Source organism: Cricetulus griseus (assembly GCF_003668045.3).
Source record: "Cricetulus griseus strain 17A/GY chromosome 1 unlocalized genomic scaffold, alternate assembly CriGri-PICRH-1.0 chr1_0, whole genome shotgun sequence".
NCBI lineage: Eukaryota > Metazoa > Chordata > Mammalia > Rodentia > Cricetidae > Cricetulus > Cricetulus griseus.
Genome location: NW_023276806.1, coordinates 53,327,747 through 53,352,840, shown reverse-complemented (window position 1 = coordinate 53,352,840; position 25,094 = coordinate 53,327,747). Strand labels below are relative to the sequence as shown.

Genomic DNA, 25,094 nt, shown 5'->3' with positions numbered 1-25,094 from the left:
CCACCATATTCTCCCCCGCTTCCCCAGTTCCAGGCCTCAAGATCAAGTACAGAAACACACAAGACCGCTCTTTAAACTACCCAGAGTAACCGAGTTTTCTCTGACTCTGCCCAGGCTTGGTTCACGCCTTACCTTCCCATATCCATCCAAAACCCAGGGGCATGACATGAGCCTTACTACCTACTGCCTTACCCCTGCTCTCTCCATCCTCCCCAGGAGACCTCTGTGCTTTCAAATAACATTTATTTTCTCTCCTTACCTAACATTGCTGTAGCTTGGGGAGGGGGCATTTGCCTGCACGTGGCAGGAGGGGCTCCTGTTGGGAAGATGTGTTCAACTGTACCAGAGACTGGAGGTGGGGGTAGCCACTCCCCACCTCAGCCCATCCAGTGCTACTGGTGGCTGGCTGGGAGTCAGCTAGTGAGCCTGAGCGGGTTAGGAAGAGACCTAATGAGGTCTTTTCTGGGAAGTAGATTGGCTATGAGGACATTGCAGATGAATGTGGAGGAAAGAGAGGGTGCCGATCCCCAGAAATAGGCAGAGAGTTACCAGGGAGAAGCCAGGGAAGGACCTTTCTTTGGCATCCATGGCCTGGGGACTGTCGAGCCTTGTCAGTTGATATCCTGTGCTTACTTTCTTTTGGTCACTCTAGCACTCAGAGCTCCGTTTTAGACCACCAGGGCACTGGAGAAACCCAAGGAAGTGCTGGGGTCTACACCTAGGCAGTTGAAAACCAGAACATGTATTGGTAGCCAGAATCAAAGCGAAACCTGAAAGGAGACCCTGGGGTGGACAAGGATCGCTGCTCTAGCCGCTAGCACTCTGGCAGGCCTCCTCTTCGAGCCCTCTCTGTACTTTGGAAGGTCCTGTGTCTTCCTGGAACAACGGAGGCTGCCTGTGTGGAGAGAAGTTGGCTTTGCCCCACCTGCAGCAGACTGGCCCAGGCCCCCATCCTCCTGGAGCCTTTGGTTGACTCATCTTAGTGACACACTGGGCTCTTACAGCTTCAGAGGAAAGAAACAGCTCTGTGGTGTGTCATGGCAATGTGAGGCACAGTTCTCTTTTGGAGAAGCTGGGGACAGGGCTGGCTTTGTGACTAGAGGCACCGGATTGGAAATGCTGCCCCGCACCAGCAGCAGTGGTCTCCAGCTGAGTCACTCCCCAGGGGCCCTCTGAGGAGAGCCGTATTAGAAAGCACCCTAGCCCAGTCCAGCCTGGATCAACACATCCAGTCAGCTGCTGAGAGGTGACTGGCAATCAGAAAGGTGTAGGGAAGGATGCAGAGCAGCCAGCATGGTGCCCAGAGGCCACTGTGGATTGGAGCATTTTGCAGCCAGCAAGCTGAGGTGGGACAGGCTGGGTGGGCATCCTGTAGGTGGAGGTTAGGGTTCTGGGTGGCTTTTAAGGAGAAATTGTGAAGGCAAAACTTTCTTCAAGTTTGTGGTGCTTTGGAGGTAGGGAGAGTTACACATGCGTACACACACACACACACACACACACACACACACACACACACCACCTCACATCTGCATCACACTGGGGAAGCAATGAAAGAGTCTTACTCCCAGTCTAGCCCATTTCATTCTCTCCTCCCAGGGGACCCCAGCCACCCTGGAGAGGGGTGCTTTGGTTCTTGTAATGAAGTACATTTGGGAGAAGAGAATTTCTCGGGGACCTTATGTGCTGGGAAGTGGGCATCTTCTTTTTTGGGGGAGGGGCATCTTCTTAATAGGTTATAAGCATCACGCTACATCCACTTTCAAGTTGTGTATCACAGGTGCTGTCAAAGGAAGATAAAGATTACCCTTCCCCATCTCAGCTCCTCCCCTGGGATGCTGATGAGGGAAGCCAAAGTTAGTCTGGATTCTTGAGGTCTGGGAAGGATTTTGGTGAGAGAGTAGAGTCAGTGGCAGACACCCAAGAACCTTTGGTGAGTGTGATTTGGAGCCTGCTGTGGTGGGATCAAGCTGCCCTTGCTTGTGTGGCCTCCAGCGAATAACATTGTCTATTCCCTCAGTAGTCAGATGTGGAAAAGTGGCCACTGCCACCAGCCTGAAATCAGGGCAGGAGAAAACCCAGTGAAGGAGAGGGGTTTCTCAGGTTATGACCACTGCTTATCGCTCCTGAATCTAACAATATCTAATATGTTTATAACATACCTAATATGTTTATAAAGAACTTCCCAAATGCATTACCTCATTTCACCTTCTCAGTACAGGAAGAAATCCATTTTATAGATGAGAAGAACTGGGGAAGTCCCTGGAGCCACATAGCTATAAAGCGATGGAGCAGAGAATCGAAATTGAGGTCACTTTCTCATTTATGCATTTATTCATTCATAAAGTCTTCCTCAATAGCCCACTATATAACTCAGATTGACACGAAACTTGCAATGATCCTCCTGCCTCGGCCCCTCAAGTGCTATGACTGTGGGTACAAGCCACCATACCTGGCTGAATCAGTTTAGGTTCTCTAATCTGTTTGTGTCTTCCTTAGGCTCAAGTGAATGGTTACATACTTATTTTAGATATTTTGGAAAGAACAACAGAAAGAAGAAAAGGAAAGAAGGAAAGAGAGAGGAAAAGAAGCAGGGAGGAAGGAGAAGGTAGACAATGTTTTCACAAACTCCCCTGTTGCTAAACAGTTGTGAGTGCAATAGAGTCGGGAAGATGTTCCAGCATGCTCTGGACCTGTGAGGCTGATGTATCTGCTAGGTGAGGCCTAGAAGTGTCTAGAGTTAGGTAATCCTCAAAAAATGCTGGAAAGGGGAGAGGGCTAGAAAGATGTCTCTGCAGCTAAGGGCATTTACTGCCCCTCCAGAGAACTGGAGTTTGGTTCCCAGCACCCGTAACAGACAGCCCACAGCTGCCTGTAACTACACTCCTGGGCTCCATCAGCACCTGCTACACATGGTACACACACACACACACACACACACACGCACGCACGCACGCACGCTAGCGTAATTAAAAAATTCTGGAGGGAAGGGCCGGTGTGAAGACTCAGACGTGGGGCAGTGAGGTCAGGCTGGTAGCCACCATAGGCCATGGCTACTGCTGCCTGTAATTGGAGTCTTGAGTTGTTAGGCCATCTGCCTCCTCTTACCAGGTGATAGGGCTGAAGCCCTCCCAAATTCTATCTGGAGGGCCTCCTACAACCTGAAAAGGAACTATCTCCAGCCAGCTAGCTTCCTGGTGGGCGGAGCTTCAGCTGAACCCTACCTGGGGATGGGTAGTTTGAGTCTTGCACCTTGCAACTCTGTATCTTCTCAGTGACACAGCCCTGGGATCCAAACAGCCAGCGCTGTCCCTCTTTCCCAGGCTGTGATGCAGACAATCCAGGAACAGGAACTACATCTTGCTATCAGTAGCAACAAGCTAATAATAGGACAACCTTATGTTTCTAGCACACTGCTGAATTTACAACGCTTTTTTACCTTATTGTTTCATTCAGTCCTTAGCAAATTTCTGTACAAGGCATTATCCCAGTTCTGCAGATAGAGACAATTAAGCTGAGAGAGACTGAGTTGTCTGAGCTCACAGGGCAATAAGAACTTATATTTATTTTGTTGTCACCTTGTAGCTGGCACCGGAGACAATAGCAAGATTAAAAATGTGCTTAAAAACCTCGTACAACAGTAGCAAAAGGATAAGTGAAAGAATGTCAGATGGAATCCTGCAGGGCCTCAGACAACAGGCACACCCTTCCTCTAAACACTGCTGAGCTGGAGGCCTCACATTTGACGTGGAGCATCTGGCAGCAAATGTGGAGAGGAAAACACAGGCACAGAATTCAGCATCCATTAAGTAAAATAAACCAGATGCTAGGAAAAGTAGTCCTAGAACCAGAGGCAATCAGAAAAACAACACATCAGCATGGGGTCAGTTCAGAGCTTAGGTTTTGAACTCTGAAACTTTATTCATCTAGTTAAGATGCAGTTTCTTCATCTGTAAAGTGGGAGTAATAATAGCCCCAAACTGAAATTAACAAAGTTCCAGTCCAGCTAGAAAGCCACACAGTGAAACTCTCTCAGTAGACCAAAAAGAAACAAAAACAAGAGTTTAATTTGCTAAGCGTGTGGTAGCACACATCTGTAATCTGAGGGATAGCGAGGCTAAGGCAAAAGCATGGCAAAGCCAAGGCTAGCCTTATCTATGCAGTAGTTCCATACTAGCCAGAACTGCACAGAGAGACCCAGCTCAAAAAACAAAACAGACAAACAAAACAAAACAAAACAAAAAACATTTATTTGTCACAACAAATTTATGAGCTGGGTTTGAAAAAAATTTCAAATTTATTATCATCATCATTATTAATTACTACTATTATTTATGTATATATGGTGTATGTGTGTGTGTGGACGTACATGTGTCGTGCACATGTGTGGAGGCCAGAGGGACAACTTTGTAGGGTTGGTCTATACTTCTGAAAGCTTGATGCGTTTCTGGAGCTCACACCTAGGTTGTCAGGCTTGTGTGGCAAGGACTTTACCCACTCAGCCAGCTCATCAGCCCAAAACCAGCTCACTTGTGCTGGTTTTGAAAGTTGGTATAGACCAAGCCGGCCTTGATCTTGATCCCCCATCCTCAGCATCCTCTATGCCAAGATTAAAGGGTCCCTGGACACCATGTACCCCAAAAATGAGATTATTGTAAAGAGAAAAAAATTTAAAATAAGTCCATGGAGTTGGTAGAAATTTCAGAAGCAATGGGCCTTGGATGCTACCTGTAATGAATGTGATCCTCGGGGAAAACCTTACAGAGAACCAGGCTGGTTTGGCATAAGGAACTTGGGTCAGGCTGCTGGACTGGAGCTGTGGGTTAAGCAGGCTAGTTGAGTTAGCATCTGTTTGCCTTTATGGAAGCTGTGGTAGGAAGATTCTTCGTAAAGTCATGCTGGGAGTTGCAGGAGAGAACCCAACCAGGCTCTTTACGACCCGCACAGAGCAAACTTCAGGTAAACGCTGCCTACAAGCAAATGTCTTCTGTGTCTGAGGCAGACAGGCTATGGAATCCAAGCCACTCAACTTCCCCCTGCCATACCCATCAGGCTCATTTCTTTCTTTCTTTCTTTCTTTCTTTTTTTTTTTTTTTTGGTTTTTCAAGATAGTTTCTCTGTGTAGCTTTGGAGCCTATCCTGGCACTCACTCTGGAGACCAGGCTGGCCTCGAACTCAGAAAGATACACCTGCCTCTGCCTCCCAAGTGCTAGGATTAAAGGCATGCGCCACCAACACCTGGCCAGGCTCATTTCTTTTAATGTTCTCTGAAGCCCTGAACTCTGGCCTTGCATTGACATATGTGAGATGGAACTAGAAAATAAGCAAGGAGATTTCAGCATGGGAATTCCATCCAGCATCAGATCAGCTGGGCTGTCCGACCCTTCAAAGCTTTCTCCTGATGTATAATCTGGGAAGGAAACTAATCTCCAGGAACCTGGCATGCCACAGACAAGTCTTTACTCCAAATCTACAATCTTGGAAGAACCAGGCTTGCAATGCAGTCTTTAGAGGGGCCAGCGAGACAGATCCAGTTTGTCACCCTCTTCTTAGGGACAAAGAAGGCTGAAATAGAGCAAATTCAGGGGCATGGGGATGGCAGTGGTCATGGATTTATAGGATCCACCCCAGGTCTGGGAACATGTGATTCTCCGTTGCTGGGCTTCAAAGAAAGGGACTTGGGTCTGGTTGGAACCAATTAATTCCACCTCTGGTTGGGCCCTTGCATCCTAGAGGAAGAGTTGCCTCAGCTGAGGCTGACACTGACAGGAGATGGCTGGGTGGGGTGTGAGAGGAGAGGCAGATGTGGGTGGGGGAGGCAGGAAGAGGTGAGAGAGGAAATGCTGGCTGTGTGGGAGGCCAGGAAATGCTGGGCCTGACTTAGGAGAGGAGCTGGAGAGAAAACCAGGATGAGAGCCCCAGGAATAGCCGGCTGGAGGGCCAGGGCTGTGATCTGCAGAATGGTCTGCCTTGATGCCAGATGGGTATTCCATGCTTCTTCAGGGCGGAGGAACTTCTTCTGAGAGGCCGAAGATGTGAAATCTGCAGAGGAACTCAGGCACCCCCAGCTATAGCTCTGAGGCCTCCCCTGCCACAGCTCTCAGGTATCTCCACCTGTAACTCTGGTGCTAGGAAAGTCTGAGCCTTGCAAAGTCTCCATGGCTGCTTCTCTCCCCACCCCCAGAGGCATTTTCCTCCTAGCTTGAGCCTCAGCCCTCACCACTCTGCCACTGCATTCAGTGCCTGGAAAGGAGGAAATAACCATTAGTGTCGCCTGCTCACCAGTGGGTGCCATTAACTGGCTCTGGCAGAACATGCGGCCTATAATTTTTGGAGGCGTTACAATAATGGAGCTAATTTGGCATTTCATCATGTCCTCCCGGGCAGGCTCACAGAAGGGGGAAGGGAGGCCTGGGGCCTGCTTCAGAACAAGCTCAGTGGAGAGCCTTGTCCTTCCTCTGGTATTTTCAGGGTCCGGGGGCCTTTCCCTCCGTATCTGTCCTCCTCTGCTGCTACCCTGCTTGCCTTCTGATGATGGGCTGTCAGAAAACAGCTTAGAGGCTTCGGGAGCCAGGCTTAGCCAACAGTTTCACATCAGGTCAAAGTGGTTGAGGTCTAAATCTTGATAGAATGTCTGAAGAGTCACATACAACATACCATGTTGAAGGTCTCAAAAGCACCCATCCCATGGGAGTCGAGGTCAAATGGCCCAGTGTTGTTTTACAGCTGAAAGCAAAAACTCAGGGAGGATTGGTGACTTGCCATGCATCATTTTTTCTGGCTAGCACTGAGCTATGATTTGAACCCAGCACCCCTACCCCTCATCCCCGGTCTCTCAGTTTAATGTTTCCCTTAAGTTCATCCATTGCTGGGGCACTGGAGCTAGAAGCCTGCCCTACAAGTCTCATATGGTCTGATGGGTGAAGCCTGAAAAACACACACACACACACACACACACACACACACACACACACACACACACACACAGCATCCCTGGGGCTCTAAAGCTAGCTATAGCCTTAGGAACCTAGGCCAAAAGATGGCCCCCTTCCCATATTCCACCTGGGAACTACCCAAAGCAGCTGCTCCTTCCTCTCCCATGTGCAGACTCAGACTTGTATAAGCGCATACCTGAGACCTTAGCCCATGGGGCAAGCAGATGGGACAGCCACCAGAAGTGACAGCCACCACCTGAACCAACACACCAGGAGAGTAGGAAGTTTACAAACCACACTTGCTGCAAAGGAAAGGTGGTTTGTCTACGAGCAGCTGGTCAGGCCCTCCCTGTGGCTCTCCCATGCCTCAGCATCAGGGCCCTGAACACCTGCCCACCTGTCATACCTCAAGTTTGACAACACCGCCCATGGCCCCAGGTCAGAGAGTCCAGAGGAGTGACTTTTAAGTTATACTACTGGGAAGCAGAACCCCAAACCTCTATCAGGTTGTTTGTAATAGCTCCTAGGTAGTGGACTCTCCATCCCTCCCCTTTGATTAAATAAAAGGCCAAGACACCAGCCCCTCACCAAACCCCGTCATGAGCTCATTGTTTATATTTATTATGAGTGTGGGTGAAAGTCGATCAAGTGCTGGAAAATTTAAAAACCAAGCAAACAGGATTTTGGAGAAAAGTAGATGGAATAAAGATTGATACAGGACCCCAGAGTGGTGGTGCATGCCTATAATCCCAGCCCTTGGGAAGTGGAGCAAGAGGATCAGGAATTTAAGGTCATCCTCTGCTACCTTGTGAATTCAAGGCAGCTGAGCTACAAGAGACGCTGTCTCAGAAACAAAAGGGCAAGAAATGGACACGGGCTTTAAAACGCAATGGCATAATTAGGATGAAACAATAGATGGTAACTAGGAGAAAGGGCATAAGCAGCTCCAGAACCACTGGTGGGGTCATCAAGGTGATGACCTCCTGAACTCCATGGTATCAAACTTCTGGAAAAGGTGGGAACCGGTCTTTCCAGCTGAGACTGGAGGAGTTGGCTGATTACCTGCCCCTTGCTGCCTAGTGACATGTGACTAGTGTCGTCTTGTTGTGGGCTATAGAGATCACACTGTAAGGGGATGAACTGTAAGAGTTTGACATCTTCAGCTCTCCCAAGAAGCCTGAAGGGATGGCAGACCAGGTCCTTTTCTCTCCTCAAGACCTAAGAAAGACAACCAGAAAGCAAAGTCCAGCTTTGTGAGAGATGAAGAGGCTACACTTGACTGCTCAGAACTTCTTCACTGATGGTATCTTTGCCAACAACCCAGCTGGAAAGGTCTGTGTAGACTGTTCCAGGTCCTTCCATACAGCTACTACATGCAGGTAGGAACTCTGACTCAGGGGTTCTGCCTGCTACTAGAAGCTTACTTCTGCCTTCCTTGAAAATGAGACATTGACCACAGGAACAGTTTAGCATCTAAGAAAATAAAGGCATCCCAGATGTTTTTCATGGGAAATGACAGGCTGCATGCCACACTAGCTGTTCAAGTGACTAGGAGGTAAGTAAGTCCTCTTACAGTCTGTGACACAGGGTGACACTGTGCATTGTCTTCTTGTAAAGAAGAAGCAGGAGGAGGACAAATGTTCTAAAAAAAAAAAAAAAAACAAATCTAGTGCTTCTTGCTTCCAGAACAACAAAACAACAACAACAACAACAAAAAAAAATCACCTCCCTGGTCTTTAGCATCCCTTGGTCTTCAGTGACCAGGGACAGAAGGTGGGCTGGAACCTGGGCAATCCTAAAGGAGGCTGGCAGGGGTAAAGAGCCAGGCCTTCAGAGTTAACATCTGAGACCAAATCAAAATGGACCACTCAGGCCTTAGCAAGGTATTTAACTCCTCTGAGTTCCAAGACAAGGTGCCCGTGAGAGTGGGCTCCTCTGAGTGAAATGAACTGAATACATATTAATTTCTCAGCATGGTCCCTAGTTGATGCTCCACAGCTATGAATTCTCTTTCTTGACTTTGACTTTTATCATTAGAAAAAAACTGGTGAAAAAGAAACAGAAAAGACTTCCAAATGCTGTCTAGAATGTCCTTACTTGAGTTGGTTTCTCCAACTCAGTGGTTCTCAACCTGTGCGCTGAGACCCCTCTGTGAATGAGTGACCCTTTCACAGGGTTTACCTAAGACCATTGGGAAACACAGATACTTACAATATGATTTATAACACTAGCAAAATTACAGTTATGAAGTGGCAATGGAAATAATTTTGTGGTTGTGGGTCACCACACACAAGGAATTGTATTAAAGAATCACAGTGTTAGGAAGGTTAAGAACCACTGCTCCACCTAGAACAGACTTCTGGGACCTGCCCACTGGTCAGAGGTGACTCTGATAAGCTCCAAGTGCTGCTGCTGTTGTCCATCAAAGAAATGCACCTGGGGATTATCTTAATAATTAAACCATGATTAAACATCATTACTGTTAAACCCCTTGAATTTGGGCAAGCCATTTTCTTGCTAAAAGTGAACTCTGCAGCGTACCTCATGGTGTACAGGCAGAGGCCCAGGCTAATGTAGAACAAGCTGCCCCCCATGGACTGGGGCCATTGAGGCTTCCATCATCAGAACCCTGTAAGCCCAACAAAGGAGAGGTCACTTCGGATCATCAGTTCTGCTCTGCCTTGCTATCTCGTGACTTTGGTTACATTGGACCATGTTCTGTGCTACAGTGATCCCAACAGGGTCTTCCAAGGGCAGCTTCAGAAGCCTGTCCCTCCCTTTCTCTATAAACTGAGGCAATGTTCATCAATAATTTGAGCACATAGACCCTACTTTCAGAGATTCTGATTCAGAGATCTTAGAACCCACTCAGGAAATAATCCCCCACCTCTTAAAAAGACTGTTTTATTTAGTGTGTGTGTGTGTGTGTGTGTGTGTGTGAGAGAGAGAGAGAGAGAGAGAGAGAGAGAGAGAGAGAGAGAGAGAGAGACATGGGCATGTCATAGAGTGTGTATGGAGACCAGAGGACAACTTTCTGGATTTGCACCTCTTTCCTTCTACCTTTACTTGGGTCCCAGGGATCAAACTCAGGTTATCAGGCTTATACAGCAAGCTCCTTTACCTACTGAACCACTTTGCCAGCCCTAAGGTCCCACCTCTTGAAGTGACCTTCATAGAGAAGTCATGCCCCTGCTGAGAAACACCTACAAGGCTCTTCCCTGAGGCTTTCTGTTATCAGCACTGCTGGGGAGACAAGGGCCAAGGTGAAACAAATGGCTGTTCCAGTCACCACTCTATTTATTTTACTTTATAATGCTTGGAGAGTGAATCCGGGGTTTGCATACTTAGGCAAGCACTCTACCACTGAGCCACATCCCAGCCCCCTTATTAACTGTTCTTTCTGTCACTTTCTCAGCAAGGCAGGAGACCCTCCCATGTAGAATTGACATTAGTGCAGCACGTGTAATATACCAGGCAGCATGCTCAGTACTGGGAATGCAGTAGTGAATAAAATTAAGGGTGGGTACTAGGGTAAGGCAAATGAAGTAGCTGGGGGAAGACATCTAAAGGGCAGCCATGTCTTGTTTGCTTTTGTATGTAAACACCTCCTTTACTTCTCTCTTACCCGGGTAAGTCCTAGTCCTTCAGGAGCATACACGAGAAGGAACGGTGTGCAAAGTCCTGAAGCAGGAAGCCCCTGAGACTGGGAAAAGCCAGGAGATAGTCTGAGGCTGAAGTTAGCACCATGCAGGCAGGTTCTGCAGGGCTTGGCAAGAGTGGGCAGCGTTTCTCCTAATGCAATGTGTGTTTGTTATTTTCATGGTTGTGACAAAATGTCTGATAAGAACAAGAAAAGAAGAATTTATTTGGGCTTATGCTTTGAGGGGATCCTATCCATCATGGCAGGGAAAGTGAGGCGATAGGTGGAGGGGGCAGCATACAGCAGAGAGCTGAGCTTGTCCTTTAGTAATGCACTTCCTTTAGCCCCCCTCCTCCTAAATGTCCCACAGATTACCTAGAGAGCACCATCATCTGGGGATCAAGTACTCAGATACACAGGTCTATGGGGTTATTTCACACTGACAGCACAGCAGGAAGGGAGCATGGGAGGGCTGGCAGGGGCGGCGTGGGGGCAGGGCGGGGCAGTCCTCTCCACATTTTGCAGAGAGTAGTCTGGCACCCAGGTGGGAATAAAGGGAAGCAAAAAGGTCGGGCAGGCAGGCATGGTAGATGTGCCTTGGCTTCCTGTGGCATGGGAGATGGAGAGAGGTGAGGGACTTGAGATCTGGAACAGTTTGCTCGGCTTGGTAAAGAACTCCGAGTAGAGAAGAGAGCAACTGAGGTTCATGATGGTTTCTCATTTCTGGCTTGAACACTGTGGCAGATGGAAGAGCCATTTACCAATGAGGGGAAACACAGGGAAAATGTAAACGATGGATGGAAAGCTCAACTTTGAGTACCTGTGAATTCTAAGGTTTCTCCGAGACAGCCATGCGGAGAATACCATGCTAGATTTGCCAGTCTAGAACAATGGTTCTCAACCTTCCTAAGGCTGTGAACTGTTAATACGGTTCCTCATGTTGTGGTGACCCCCAACCATAACATTTTTTTTGTTGCTACTTCATAACTGTAATCTTGCTACTGTTATGAATCATAATATAAATACCTGATATGCAGATGGTCTTAGGCTACTCCTGTGAAATGTCGTTCAGCTGCCAAAGGGGTCGAGATCCACAGGTTGAGAATTACTGGTCTCGAGCCTAGGAGTGGTGTCTGGAGGACCCATAAACCCAGGAATCGTGACTATGGTGATGGGTATTAGCATCATGGATGCCTGAGGGGAGAAGACGTCTCAGGCCTGGGCCATGATGAAAATCCAGTAGGCAGAAGAAGCAGGGTCTCTAGGAAGAGCCACAGAGGAGCTGGGCCCATAAAATAGGAAGGGAACCAGAGGAGGTTCAGCCAGGCCAAGAGGTTCTGGAGTGAGAATAGCAGGAGGTTGGTAAAGACCTAAATCTTCAGGGTGTCCAGCTCCAAATCTCCAGAGACCCTGGAATCAGAGATGCTGTTAGTAATGCTCCCTTGCTTAGAGAAGAACTCTGTCTGCCTGCCACCTCCAGGGCAACTGTTTGCAGAAACATTCCCCAGGCAACCTAGGGGACTATCTACTTGGACCAGAGCATCCTTCAGAGAGATCTTGTCACCACAGCCCAGTGAGGGACAAAGAGCTGAGATCACTCACTGCTGAGATGCCACCTTCTTCCCTGGGAAAACTGACAGTTGTCTGACAGCCACCTGGTAGGACAACTTGCAGGCAAGAAATAAAGACAGATTCTCATCATTAGCATCACTAATTTGCCATTTACTCCTTCCTACCACCCCCATATGTCATTAATGAAAAAACAGGAGCAGCAGCAGATCTGAGGGGAGGCCCCCTGCCTTGGCCCCTCTTGGAAAAAGGGTCTTCTGCTACAGACTCTGGTTTTAGCAGGCACTGCCTCCATCCCTTCCAGAACCTCCCCAAACTGTGCTCTCCTCAAGCTCTCTTCTTCCCATGCTCAATATGCCCTCTCCCATCTCCACCCCCTTCCTGAAGTCATTAGGAAGAAAGCTATCTTCCCAGTGTGATCCTGACTGACATAGGTGTCTAAGAGAAAGAGCATGTGTGGAACTCTGAACCTCTTGCCAATGGCAGCTTCAAAGGAGAGGCTGAGGAGGTTTCCTAGGTGTCTCTCAAGAAGTCCAGATATTCATATATTTCCCCCACACACACTGATGTGTTTTGGTCTCTCAGTGGATCTCCTGAGATCAAGCACAGCTTGGGTGCCTCGCTCTTGTTCCTTGCAACTCTGTTCCCCATGAGTCTCCAGCTCTTCCACAACCACCCCAAGCTCTTGGCAGCCACACTGAAGTAGAAGCTAGAGAATATGGAGTTCTTTAAGACACCTGTGTTCTAACTGATCATTTATTCATAATCCAGAAAGGGCTTTGGGCAGAAAAGCACTCGTGAGAAAAGCAGTCAGGGAACTCTGAACAAGTAGAACCTGCCCCAACATCCAGCAAGAAGTACCAAGCAACTAGAATCAGCAACCCAACAGATCCAGCCCATCTTTCTACCTCTGCCACCCTCAGCTTTCTCATCGATGCCTTGGAAGCCCAGGCTTGAGGGACACAGGGAATCAACCCATCCCCTGGGCCTGGTGCTCACAGTAGGTGTCCCGAATTGGCACCCTGGAACACATTCCCGCCTCCATGGCTCGCTTTCTCAGTAGGAAGCCAAGCTAGCTTGCGGGTGTGGGGCGTTCTAGGTGTCATTCACTTCCCTCTACACCAGCACTGTCATCCAGGGGGCCACCAGATCCTATTGCTTTTATCTTAGATATATCCTGCCTCTTCACAATGGCATGTGTCACACTTGTCCCTAGGATCATGGGAACATACCCTCAAAACAGGCCAGGAAGTCAGAGGAGGTGACCCAAGAGGTGGTAACAGCACAGCTGGCCTGGAAGGACAAGTGTTATCCAGGACAGCAACCAAACGCAGTGAGGCTGCATTTTGGGTGGTGGGAAGAACAAGGTGATAGATAGCACCAAGGTGCAGAAGATTTGGGGAAAATTTGAGGAGGGGGGACATTGAGGCAGCACAGCACAGTGCTGAAAATGTGGGCTCTTGAGCCTGAGTTCACATCCTTGCTCTGTCATTGAGAACTATGTGTCCTGGGGCTGCTTGATTCACCTTTATACCTCAGTGTACCCATGTAGAAAGGGGGCAATGGCTAGTGCTAGTTACAAACGTCACAGGATCTGGAATCACCAGGAGACAAGGCACAAAGCACACCTGTGAAGGATTATTTAGCCTCTGGAAATACCTGGGAGGGACTGTCTTGATTGAGTTCATTGATAGAATGTGGGAAGACACAGATCTTCACTGTGAATGGGACAGTTTCCTGGACATGGCTCCTGGATTGCATACAATGAAGAAAGGGATCTGAGCACTCATATGCCTACATTGGGCTCTACTTTTTTTTTTTTTTTTTTTTTTTTACTGTGGTTGCCTGAGTGTGATCAGCTGCCTCAAGATCCTCATGCTGTGACTTCCCAGCCATGATGGATCATAACCTTGAACTCTGAGCCAAAACAGCCATTTCTTCTTTAAGTTGCTCCAGGACAAGTACCTAAGATGAGGGGCAGGTACCAACAGGACCCATCTCTCAGGGCTTTTGTGAGGCCAGGAGCTTGGTGGACATAGGTACTTAGGACAGGATGGCATATAGTAAATACTCTATAAATGTTCTGTTTTTTGTGGTTGGGGTAGGGCAACTGGGGAAGACTGGTGGAAGGTGAGTGAGGAAGGAAGCGAGGGCCAGCTCAGTAAGTACTGAGCTTGATGATCCTGTGGACAAGTGACCTTCAAGGAGGTAGCTGGAGGCAGAAGTGGAAGAGCCCTGTGTCAGAGCCAGTGCTCATCTGTTGTATATATTTGGGCTCCTGAATGACATTTCACTTGGAGGAGAGCTTGTCCATCTATACAAAACAGATGTGAAATGGGGAGTCACTGAGAAATTTTGAAGAAAAGAGCAACCTTCTGGTTGCAGGAAGGACAGATCTGATGGGTGGGCAGAGGGCGTGGGAAGGTAGCAGAAGCCAGGGAGACAGTGTGGGTCAGAACTAACGCAGTGCCATTTCAGGGTCTGGGGAAAGTCAACGCAGCTTCTGTGAGACCGTGTGGGAACCTAAAGTCACACTCTCCCTTCCTTTTGTGCCATCCGTTCTTTACATACCTGCTGCCGATTTCCACCTACTCCTGTTCCTCCAGGGACTCTCTTTCCATCAAAGCTTCCCTCCACCTCTCCACAGTCTCCTCTCAGCCTGGTCCTTTTCCTCACTGTGCCCAGGACTAAGCCACAACCCTTCTCTGGGCACCAGGCCAGTAGGTTCCTGGCCTGCTGCCTTTCTACTGAGTGCTCTCCTTCCACTCCTGGCTACCGTCTTCATCATCTCCTTAGCTTTCAAAGCTATTCTTTCTGTTGTAGCCTTTCACCCCACTCACTGTCCTGGCTCCTTGGATGCATCTGGCTTCATCTATCTTTGTTTCCATTCCCTACAATATAATCACCCAGTGGGATTTAATCTCTCTCTCTCTCTCTCTCTCTCTCTCTCTCTCTCTCTCTCTCTCTCTCTCTCTCTCTCTCTCTCCCTCCCGCTCTCTCTCTCACACACACACATTTAATAATCGTAAGATGAATAAGAGACCACACAGGAATGGTCTTCGGTGTGGGTGTCTGGGAGAAGGTGACGGTGAGTTAGAAGGAACAGATGTAGTCTCTCTTCACCTGAAGGATCAAGGCAAAGGCTCATTATGAGCCATGGGGCACCCAGGGATGGGCCCTGCTCCTGTTCCTGCCTCATCTAGGCCACTATCTATCCCCATCCCTTCCCCTGCCACACCCTATGGCTATATGGAACCTCTGTGTCCCCGTGCACTGCACATCTATATGCCTGGAGGGGTCTTGCTTGCTTCCATCTGCTAACAAATACCTTTTATTCACCATTCTAGGTTCTGTCAAATGTCACCCGTCTGGGAAGTCTGCCCTGATACTTCTGCACGAGTTTATTGCTTTCTGTACTCTCCCTAGTCACACAGTTCTGTTATTGTGGCCATATTATTACACAAACCAGCCCTGATTGCCTTCCTCTGTCTCCACCCTGAGACCATGAAGTTTCTATAATAGTAATAATTAGAACAGTGAATCCATACTGAGCACTTACTCTGTGCCAAACACTAAGCCAAGCACTTTGCATGAATCACCTTATTTAATCTTTTCAATAACCCTAGGAGGTAGGTTGGATATTAGCCCCAAGTCTATGAAGGATTGCATAAGCAGTATTACTCATAAATCAGAGCTAGAACTTGGTCCCAGGTTTGCCTGATCCCAAATCCATATTCTCATCTACTATCTGTCAGGCCCTGGGCAAGACATGAAAGGTGAAATGATAAGTGAAGCCAGGTCCCATCCCTACTCTCAAAGGGCCACAAGCACCCATCATAACATCCCCAAATTAATGTTCAAGTTCTGTGCTCTGAAGAGAAAGGCACTGATGCCAGGGGAGTCAGTCGGGCTCCGAGGGTCCAGTCTCTATATCCAATTCATCTGTGTGCCTCAGCCCTAAACCTCAGGTCTACACAGAGGGGTTAATCACTGCATGCCTCTTTACCCATCAGAGCCATTCTGGCTTCCCTGTTATCTTCCTTCCAGGTCCACTTGGCCCAAAGTAACTTCACAGCACTTCCTGGCCAGTGTTTCCAAAAGCCTTTTTAGGTCTCCCGTGGCTCTCCTGAAAGTGTAGCGATGCTTCTCTGCTGATGATGAGAGATTCAGACAAGCTACTTAATGATTAAGAGACTAGAAGTGTTCTCTAAAAGATAGGGAAGCATCATTCTTGCTTTGCTCAGCCTGGATTCCCCAGGCAGAGTCAGGGCACTGACGCCACTCCTTGCCTGTTTAGGAAGTAGTGATTGGCCTGGAGAACAGCAGAGCATCTGGGGCCTGTGAGAGCTGAAGGATTGAAAGTGTTTGGACTGTCAAACAATATTGCTAAGTTCATTGAGATGGACAACAAACACTAGTTCAGCATCCCTGGACCATCTCAACAGGTGATGGTTCATACATTAGATCCTCTGGTGTAAATTCTTAGGTCTTGTGGCTTGCAGGATAGATATTGAAAACCACCCATTCATTTCACAGGTGAGAGTTCAGAGATGTAAAATGACTTGGTCAAGGTCTCACAGCTAATAAACAGCAGAGGGACTAAAAGCCTGGGCCCCTTGGATTGTGGTTCATTATTCTTTCCTGGTTAGCATACTATAATATTTGTCATCACCACCACCACCACCACCACCATCATCAGTGACTATGTCTAGGGTTATGTTAAGTGCATCAAGGAGAAAGAAATGCTTTAAGGGTCTGTGGCAGACAGCTGCTGTGGAGCCTATGAAAGCAGTGTCACAATGGATGTGCCCTCAGAATCTTGCTGCTCAGGCATCCTGGACCCTGAAGCCAAGGGGCATGCTGCTATTATGGGCAGAAACCTTGGTGGGTGGAAGACACGTTGCACTTAGGAGAAACCAATTTTCTGCTTCTCATCACTTGGCATCAGGCCTGCCTCCTCCCAGCTTCAGCCAAGCTGCTAGTGAGTTCAGATCAGCCCCTATCAGCCCCTAGGTTAGTGGCGGGGGGAGCTGGCTTCTGCTACTTTGTGGACATCAGTGACCTCTCCCACATTGGGAGCACATACTAGTCTGCCCTGAGGCAGCCTCTGATGTCAGGTGGAGATGAAAGCAATGAGGCACCAGTTGGTCTCCAGCCCTGTCACCCCTGGTTTTTATTAAAGGCCAAAGTCTCAAACATTCCTAATGAGGATAAAAGGCTGGCAAGGTGTGTAGAACTGGGTTGAACCCTGAGACAGAGGCCAGCGCAGAGAGAGAGAGAGAGAGAGAGAGAGAGAGAGAGAGAGAGAGAGTTGAGCTGTGACCCAGCTGGAGCCTCATTCCCACCGGGTAGAGTGGTGGCTATCTGCTCAGGCTGACTGGCTGCTGTTTGTTTACCTCCCACCTCTCGATTTACTCAGAATTCACCTACTTCTCTTGAACAAATACTCCAGTCCTGTGTTACTGCCTGTGAGGTGGAACAACATTCCTTAGTCCACCAAATTTCAGTAGCCAGCTTGACAGCAGGCCCAGGCTCCTACAGCAGAAGCCCCTGGGACTGGGCTTCGACCCCCAGACTCATTTCCTCTCTGAATCATGATGGCATTCTGGGCCAGCTCCTGTTCCTGTCTGGGCCATTGGTGGAGAATGAGTCATTAGGTACAGGGCCTAGGAACTCCACACTGGACCACACATCCAGCACCCACATGTCTCCACAGTCTCGTGGGAAAGGACAGTCCTGCAAACAGAGGGGGTCCCCTGAGCCAGTGCTCCCCTGAGAGAGCCATCCTTGAGAGCTGTTCACAGAGCTCCATTCACCCTGATGGAGCCCATATATCCAAAGCCAATCTCCCAAGTTCATAAACAAACCAGCTCACACTCCCTAAAAGAGATAGCATATGAAAGTGCCACCCTGCTACTATAGCATGGCAATAATGGGGACATGGTGACAGCAAGCCTTTGTTTATTCCCTGTTAGAGGAGCCACAGGGGCTTCCAGGAGTCTTCCCAAGGCCCTACCTTGATCCTAATGTGGATACAGAGAATCCCTCTTGCCAGCATTCTTTCAGCTGTAACACAGTCATCCTTTGGTGCCGGCATCTGCAGCCCCTCGTGTGCGCTGTTTGCTGCCTCCAAAGAGTATGTGGTTAGGCAAGGGTCCTACACCAAAAGGGCCTTTTGTTAACTCCTACATGGTAGGGGAGGGCATGACTAAGGAAGAGAGTGACTTGGTGACTCCCATGAGCTATTCATCAGGTATGGAGTTGTCTAAGCAAAGGGGAGAGGGAGAAAGATTTTTGGCAAAAGTAACTAAAGACAGATAAGTTATGTGGAGCAGAAGTTGGCCTACAGAAGAGAATAAGATGAGGAAGTAAGAAAGAACTCAACCATTGAAGCCCCCAAATTAAGTAGAGTCTTGATTCAGAAGCAGGGAGAGAACTGAAGGTTTCTAAGCAGGGACATTGGCATATGGATGTCTGGCACTAAAGTACTTGCTAGTCATGTGACCCAGGGCAAATTCTTACCTTCAGGAACATTCATTTCCTTCAGTGTGAGGCAGGCATAATGGGAGCACCCACTTTGCGGTGCTATGCTAAGGCTCACTGAAAGAAAGCATCTAAGGACTTAGTAGATGCATGAACAGCGCTGTGTTGGCTCCTGTTACTGAACTTAGTGAGTCTGAATCAGTTTCTGGAACTTTGGGCAGGATCAGACCTAGTGCGCTGTGAAGGGAAATAAGGAGAGATGGATTTCTGCTTGCATCTCACTGGTTCAGTCAGATATATGGTGTATTATCCAGATGTGCCACTGGTCACAGAGATGGAACCCCGGCATGGAAGGGGACAGTGGTGTTCCCACAGTTCCAGGGCATAGGGCATCTTCTGTGCCTCCCCGCCTTGATGAAGGGTCTAGGAAGACAAGGGGCACACCTGAGAAAGATGGGAATCCAGGCCATTAGGTGACCTGGTTGACTGTATGGATGTGGGGACTGTATCTATTCAACCCTGCAGCGCGTTTCCAGTAAGCATACAGAAAATAAGAACAGGCCAGCCCAGGCTGGAGAGATGGCTCAGAGCTTAAGAGCACTTGTCCGTGCACCTGAGTGATTCCCAGCACCCACATGGTGGCTCACAACCATCTGTAACTTCAGTTCCTGGGGGTCTGCACCCTCTTCTGACCTTCATAGGCACTAGGCACACACAGCTGCACATGGACAAAACACACTCATAAAATTGAATAAATAAATCTGGGAGAAGAAGAAGAACCAATCAATGAACAGATGGGTGGAGTCAGGGAACACCTGACTTAACTGTCTAAAAATTCTGCTAGTATCACCCCACACACAATAATTTATTAACCTCCTTCTCTGCCTGACTTTTTCCCCTTAATACTTCTGATGAACTTGTTTGCATTTATATATGCAATATATATATATATATATATATATATATATATATATATTATCCCTAATAATATGTAAGTAGTATGTAAGCTCTGTGAAGGTGAAGATTTTTCTCTCTTGGTTCTCTTCTATAAATCAACACCTAGCACATGGCAGGTGTTTGATAAATATTTTTGACTGAATAAATGGGCAGATGAATGAACAGGTAGAAGGCCCCATCTGGAATCAGAACTTCCTCCAACTCTGACCTCCTCTTCTTCCTCCACCTCCTCCCTTTAACTTACCTCTGGGAGACAGTTCCATGTCTTTGAATTCTAAGCCTCTGTACCCCCTTTCAATAAGTAGGAAGCAGGCACAGAGAGCAATCTGTTGAGGTGCTATCTCTTACAACAGATGGGCATGCTTGCTGTCTCTCTAGAAAGATTCTCTGACTTTCTAGGAAGGGACACTCTCTGCTCTCTCGGAATCTTCCAGGGATCCCTAGGCGAGATGATTCTGGGGTGGGAGAGGCAGCAGAGCATCTGTGTATTTCTGAAGGATCATCACATTTGAGGGAAGAGGACAAACCGGATGAGGCGGGTCATAAAGCATGGGATGGCAAGTGTACATCTGGCTGGTTGGCAGAATGGCCTCAGCAGGGTATCAATTCCTTGCACGTCTTCTTCTAGACAGGAGGATAGAGCCTGAGGCCAAGGCAGCCGGGTGATGAAAGACAAATAAGCTGAGAAACAGAGCAGAAAGAGTTGCAGATGTCCTGGGAGAAGAACGATCCAGGGGCTGGAGAATGTGTCTGACCACATGACTGGATAGACTGACATCAGAGTCTCAGTAACAGGGCAAGAGCATATAAACACCAAAGGTCTGAAGCCATGGCATGCATAGAGCTAGTGTCCAAAGCAGGATACAAAGATGCATCCAGAATCTGATCAGATGCGAGAAGGATGGGCTGCAGTGCAGTTCATTGACAGAGTGCTTGCCTAGCAACTCAGCAACCAGTTACAATGATGCAAGTTTGTAAGCCCAGCCACCACTCAGGGCAGAAGTGGGAGAGTTAGAAGTTCAATATCATCCTTACCTGCAGAGCAAGTCTGAGGTCAGCCTCAAACTAGTCTCAAAATTATGAGAGAGAGAGAGAGAGAGAGAGAGAGAGAGAGAGAGAGAGAGAGAGAGAGAGAGAGAGAGAGAGAGAACACTGAAGAGGTGAGTATTTGAAGGGGCATCTTTGTAATCACTGCCCTTTGTTCCTGGTTACCCCAGATGAGACCAGTCCCTTGGGTCTTAAACACACTGACTACTGCAGTTCCAAACACTTTGGGCTCCAGAGTTCCCCACAACCATTACCTGCAAAGCAAGTACCCCTCACCTGCTCTCTCATCTGCTTCTTTTGCAGGAAAGTGTGGACCTGGGAGAGATCATGTTCTCCCTCTGCTACCTGCCAACAGCAGGCAGGCTCACCCTCACAGTGATCAAGTGTCGAAATCTCAAGGCAATGGACATCACAGGCTACTCAGGTACATCTCTTATTCCTGGCTTATCATTTGGCCTCCCTAAAGTCCAAACCATAGGGTTTAGAAATGTATTCAGGGCAAGAATTGCCACTATTGTTAAGGGGCAAACTGCCTGCATCTGACTCCCACCTCTGCCGCCTCCTCCCTACGCAAAGATATGGACTCTGTGTTAGTGTTCTGCTTCTGTGTGGGCAGACATCTGCCAAACTGACTCGAAGGAGGAAGAGATTGTGTGGCTCACGGGGTCGTCAGAGGTTTCAGCCCATAGTCATCTGACCCTCTCGATTTGAGCCTGTGGTAACAGAGTACATCATCATGACCAGGACACCTGTTCCCCTCATGATAGCTAGGAAACAAGGAGATGAGTGAGTCAAGGTCCTAATATCCCTTTCAAGGGCATGTCCCCAGGAACCTAGAGTTTATACCATGTCTAGTACCACAGGCTGGGGATCAGGGCTTCAATATCTTGGAGGGACATTCAAGATCTGAATTGTAGCAGTTTTTTAATCTGCAAATTGGGAGTGTTAATCCTGTGCACTGGTCAAATTCAGAATATGCTTGGCAATCTACGCACTTGTAGGCACTCAGAAGATACTATTAGTATCATTCTTTGGGAAGGCCAGTCTTCCCAGGACCTACAAAAGTTATATGGAGTTGGAATGTAAATGTTAGCAGGTTCACCTAGACCTGAGGCAACAGTCTGCAAACTGCATTTACCAGAGGGGTGGACGCATTGGATGGAGAGCAAGGTGCATTTGAATTGGAGAATTTGTGGTTTCCCTGCAAAGCTCCTGATTGGTCTTAGCACCACAGTCGCTGAGTTGAATGGAAATCTAGTGCCATTCCAGCCAGACACTTGTGTGAAGGCAGCTGCAGAAACTTCCAGGCTTGACGTGGTACAAGAGGTTCAATCCTTCCTGCAGGTTGTCATAGGGCAGCAGTTCTAAAACCCCTTTGGGGTTGCATTATAATATCCTGCATATCAGATGTTTATATTACGATTCATAACAGTAGCAAAATTACAGTTATGAGGCAGTAACAAAAATAATTTATGATTGGGGGCCCCACAATATGAGGTACTGTATTAAAGGGTTGCAGCATTAGGAAGGTTGAAAACCACTGTCATAGGGGAACTTATCTGTATTTTGGGTTAACAAAGCAGTAGCTTGAGGCCTAGAAACAACCTTTCCTACTGTCAGTTCAAACTATTCTGAGATATGTACAAATGAAGACAAATGAAGCCTTCCATAGAATTTCCCAGTGAACGTGGGGCTGTATCTGGATGCTGAATGTGGGGAAAAGGCTTGGTTTGTTTCCCAGGATCTCCATACAAGAGGCTCTTCAAATGATTCTGATTATCAGTATAAAACCATATGGGAGGCACCTCTGAACTCTAATGAAAATACAGTAAAGAATTTCCCAAGTGTTTCCTTTGTGCTTACTGTTTATTTTCCTGGAAATATGATTACAAGTGCCAGGAAAAGGTGATGATGGTGGAACCAAAAATAATGACACGCATCTGAAATCCCAGCATCTGGGAGGCTACAGCAAGAAGACTGCAAGTTTGAGGTCAGTCTAGGCAAATAGCAAGTTCAAGGCCAGCCTGAGCTACGTAGTGAGATCCTGTTCCAAAAACTCAAGAGCCAGGTACGTGGCACAGTGCTAGAGAGAATACTTGCTTAGCATGAACAAAACCGTGGATTCAGTACCCACTATAGCAGAGGAGAGAGAGAGAGAGAGAGAGAGAGAGAGAGAGAGAGAGAGAGAGAGAGGCTGATGGTTCAGCTGAAAACACCTGGCTCAGGTGCACCTTATGAAGATGGAGAAAGACCTCTTGGTCTGGGGCTTGGAAGCTGAGTTTTCTTTCACTCAAGTCCAAAGCCCTCACTGAGGGCTCCCAAGCTCACTGCAGCACCCACCTGAGTCCAAAGCCCTCGCCGAGGGCCCCCAAGCTCTTCCCCAAAGCAGCTGACTCACATCAGCATTCAGCAGAGAGCGTCATGAACCTCTGCTGACATGGGAAAAAGCTCTCAGGCAACAGCAAGCCAGCTTCCCCCAATACAGCCAATGTAGATTTCATTTTAATACCAAAATAAGTGCACACGAGGACAGAAATTCACAGAGGACTCGCAAGGCGGCTGAGGGAAATAGAATTTTGCTGCCCTGGTCTCCAACCCTGTCTTCTCTGTTGTAATCAAATTGATGTGCCAAAGAGTGATCTCGAAGTGAAGCCATAGGTAATAATAATAAGGGCTGCTGTAAATCAGAGGGTTTAGGGTGAAAGGATTGTTTTTAATGTTAAATTCTAACCTCTCCCTCACAGCTTCCCCTCTTCCCTACCTGGGTCTAGAAGCCCATGTTAAATCTCAGCTGGGTTCTGTAAATGCTAGGGCCTTCTTTGCACCAGAGATGCCTGTTTTGTTCATTGAGATGTGTAAGTTTCTGGAGCAATGAATGAAACACCATAAGCATTCATTAAATGTGGACTAATGACCGAGCAAGTGAACAGTGAATAAATGAACTTATATCAAGCATATGTACCCGGTCCAAAGTGATGAAGTGGATACCTGCATGCCCAGGGTACCTCATGGTACATCGTCTGTTTGTGAGCTTGAGGCTGTGGTTGCCTTCAGCCCAGACAGGTCTGACATTGGACTAATGTGGAAAGAAAACAGAGCTCCTTAATTTCTATTCTAGACATAAAGGTCTGCCACTGACCTCTAAAAGCAAAGATCTTCCCTTCTCTTTGATCTGAACTAATCCAGAACCCAGAAATAGGTCTAAGCCTATTTCCTAGAACCATGACAATAAAAGTAGCACAAAATAAAAGAGCAGTATGCTACAAAAATGTGGAATAACCCCTTTGTCTCCGCTGTCTTTTGTTTATACTGCTTTATATCTAGAGGTCAAAAGTGACTTTGAGGTCAGGCCTGGAATCAACTCCTAGGCAAGTCATTTAATCTCTCTAAGCCTCCATTTTCTGCCTATGAAATGGAGATACCAATGATAAATGTTTTGCAGGGTAGATTGGAAGTAAACCTGATGATAGACATCTCTTATCACAAGAACGAGTTCCAAATGCTGAATTCTGATGACTCCCACACAATGAAGCAGGAATACAGGCTGGGTTTTAGGCCCCTGGTGCTCAGGGCATCAAAGAGAAGAACAGACCTCAAGGATCATCTGGGGCCACCATTCCACTAAATGCAACAAACATTTCCCAGAAGCACCCTGGGGAGCAGTCATCTCTGCTCTCTGATTAGCCTCTCAGATGCTGGTGAGAGCGCCATCCCTGCAGAAATTTGCTCATCGATGCTATAAACCAGATATTCTTTGCACGGATGGACAGAGCTTGGGAAGAAGGCAGTGGCCCAGTGGCTCAGGGGACAAGTGGCTATGCCTGTATTTTCCTTATGTGAAATGTGTTTTGAATGGAATGTCTGGAACCAGGAATAAAAGAGGAACAAGGTGGTGCAAACCGAGAGGCAACGTATTGCTGGAAAAACTTGGATATTAAACATGGGTCTTGGCTCTTTTCACATGACCTGTCCAATGTCCTAGGGAATAACCATAGGGAAAGGAGCCCGTGGAAACCAGACAGCCATGGCAAACAAGCTTTCAACACTTCTTCCTCTTTACCGAATGCTCCCTAGAGTCGGGGGGCCCTGAAAGTGTATGGCCAGGATAGGAGGTTGATTAAATTCCTCATGATTTCCCCAGTTCCTCCATAAACCCAAGTGTCCCCATGGCTAAGGCACAGCTGCCACTGTCATACTGGTTAGTCAGCAGCCCACTTGGGCGTCTATGAGAATGCTTTCAAGGCTTGGAGCTTGGTTGGGTTCATCTCCACAGGTATCTAGTTTTTATTCTAAGTGTAGCCTTCATCTGCCCTTTTCCCAACATGATGCCAAACAGTATAAAGCCCAGTTGTGCTCAGGGGTCAGGAGGCACAACTATTTATCTCAGAACTACAAGGCCAGGAGAGGGACTACTTTGGCTCATGCCTCCTAACAGTCTTTTATGAGCCCTGGCTTCTAGACAAGAA

General features: G+C 47.7%; 1 protein-coding gene across 3 annotated transcripts in view; it reads left to right on the top strand.

Moving 5' to 3' along the window:
• Nucleotides 1-25,094, top strand: part of Syt6 (synaptotagmin 6) — a 57,391-nt gene that overhangs the window by 24,320 nt on the left and 7,977 nt on the right. For all 3 annotated transcript variants that reach the window (XM_035451795.1, XM_035451797.1, XM_035451796.1), the window contains one exon: nucleotides 20,932-21,052. In XM_035451795.1, the coding sequence (XP_035307686.1) occupies nucleotides 20,932-21,052 (121 nt within the window). The remainder of the gene's footprint in view (nucleotides 1-20,931; nucleotides 21,053-25,094) is intronic.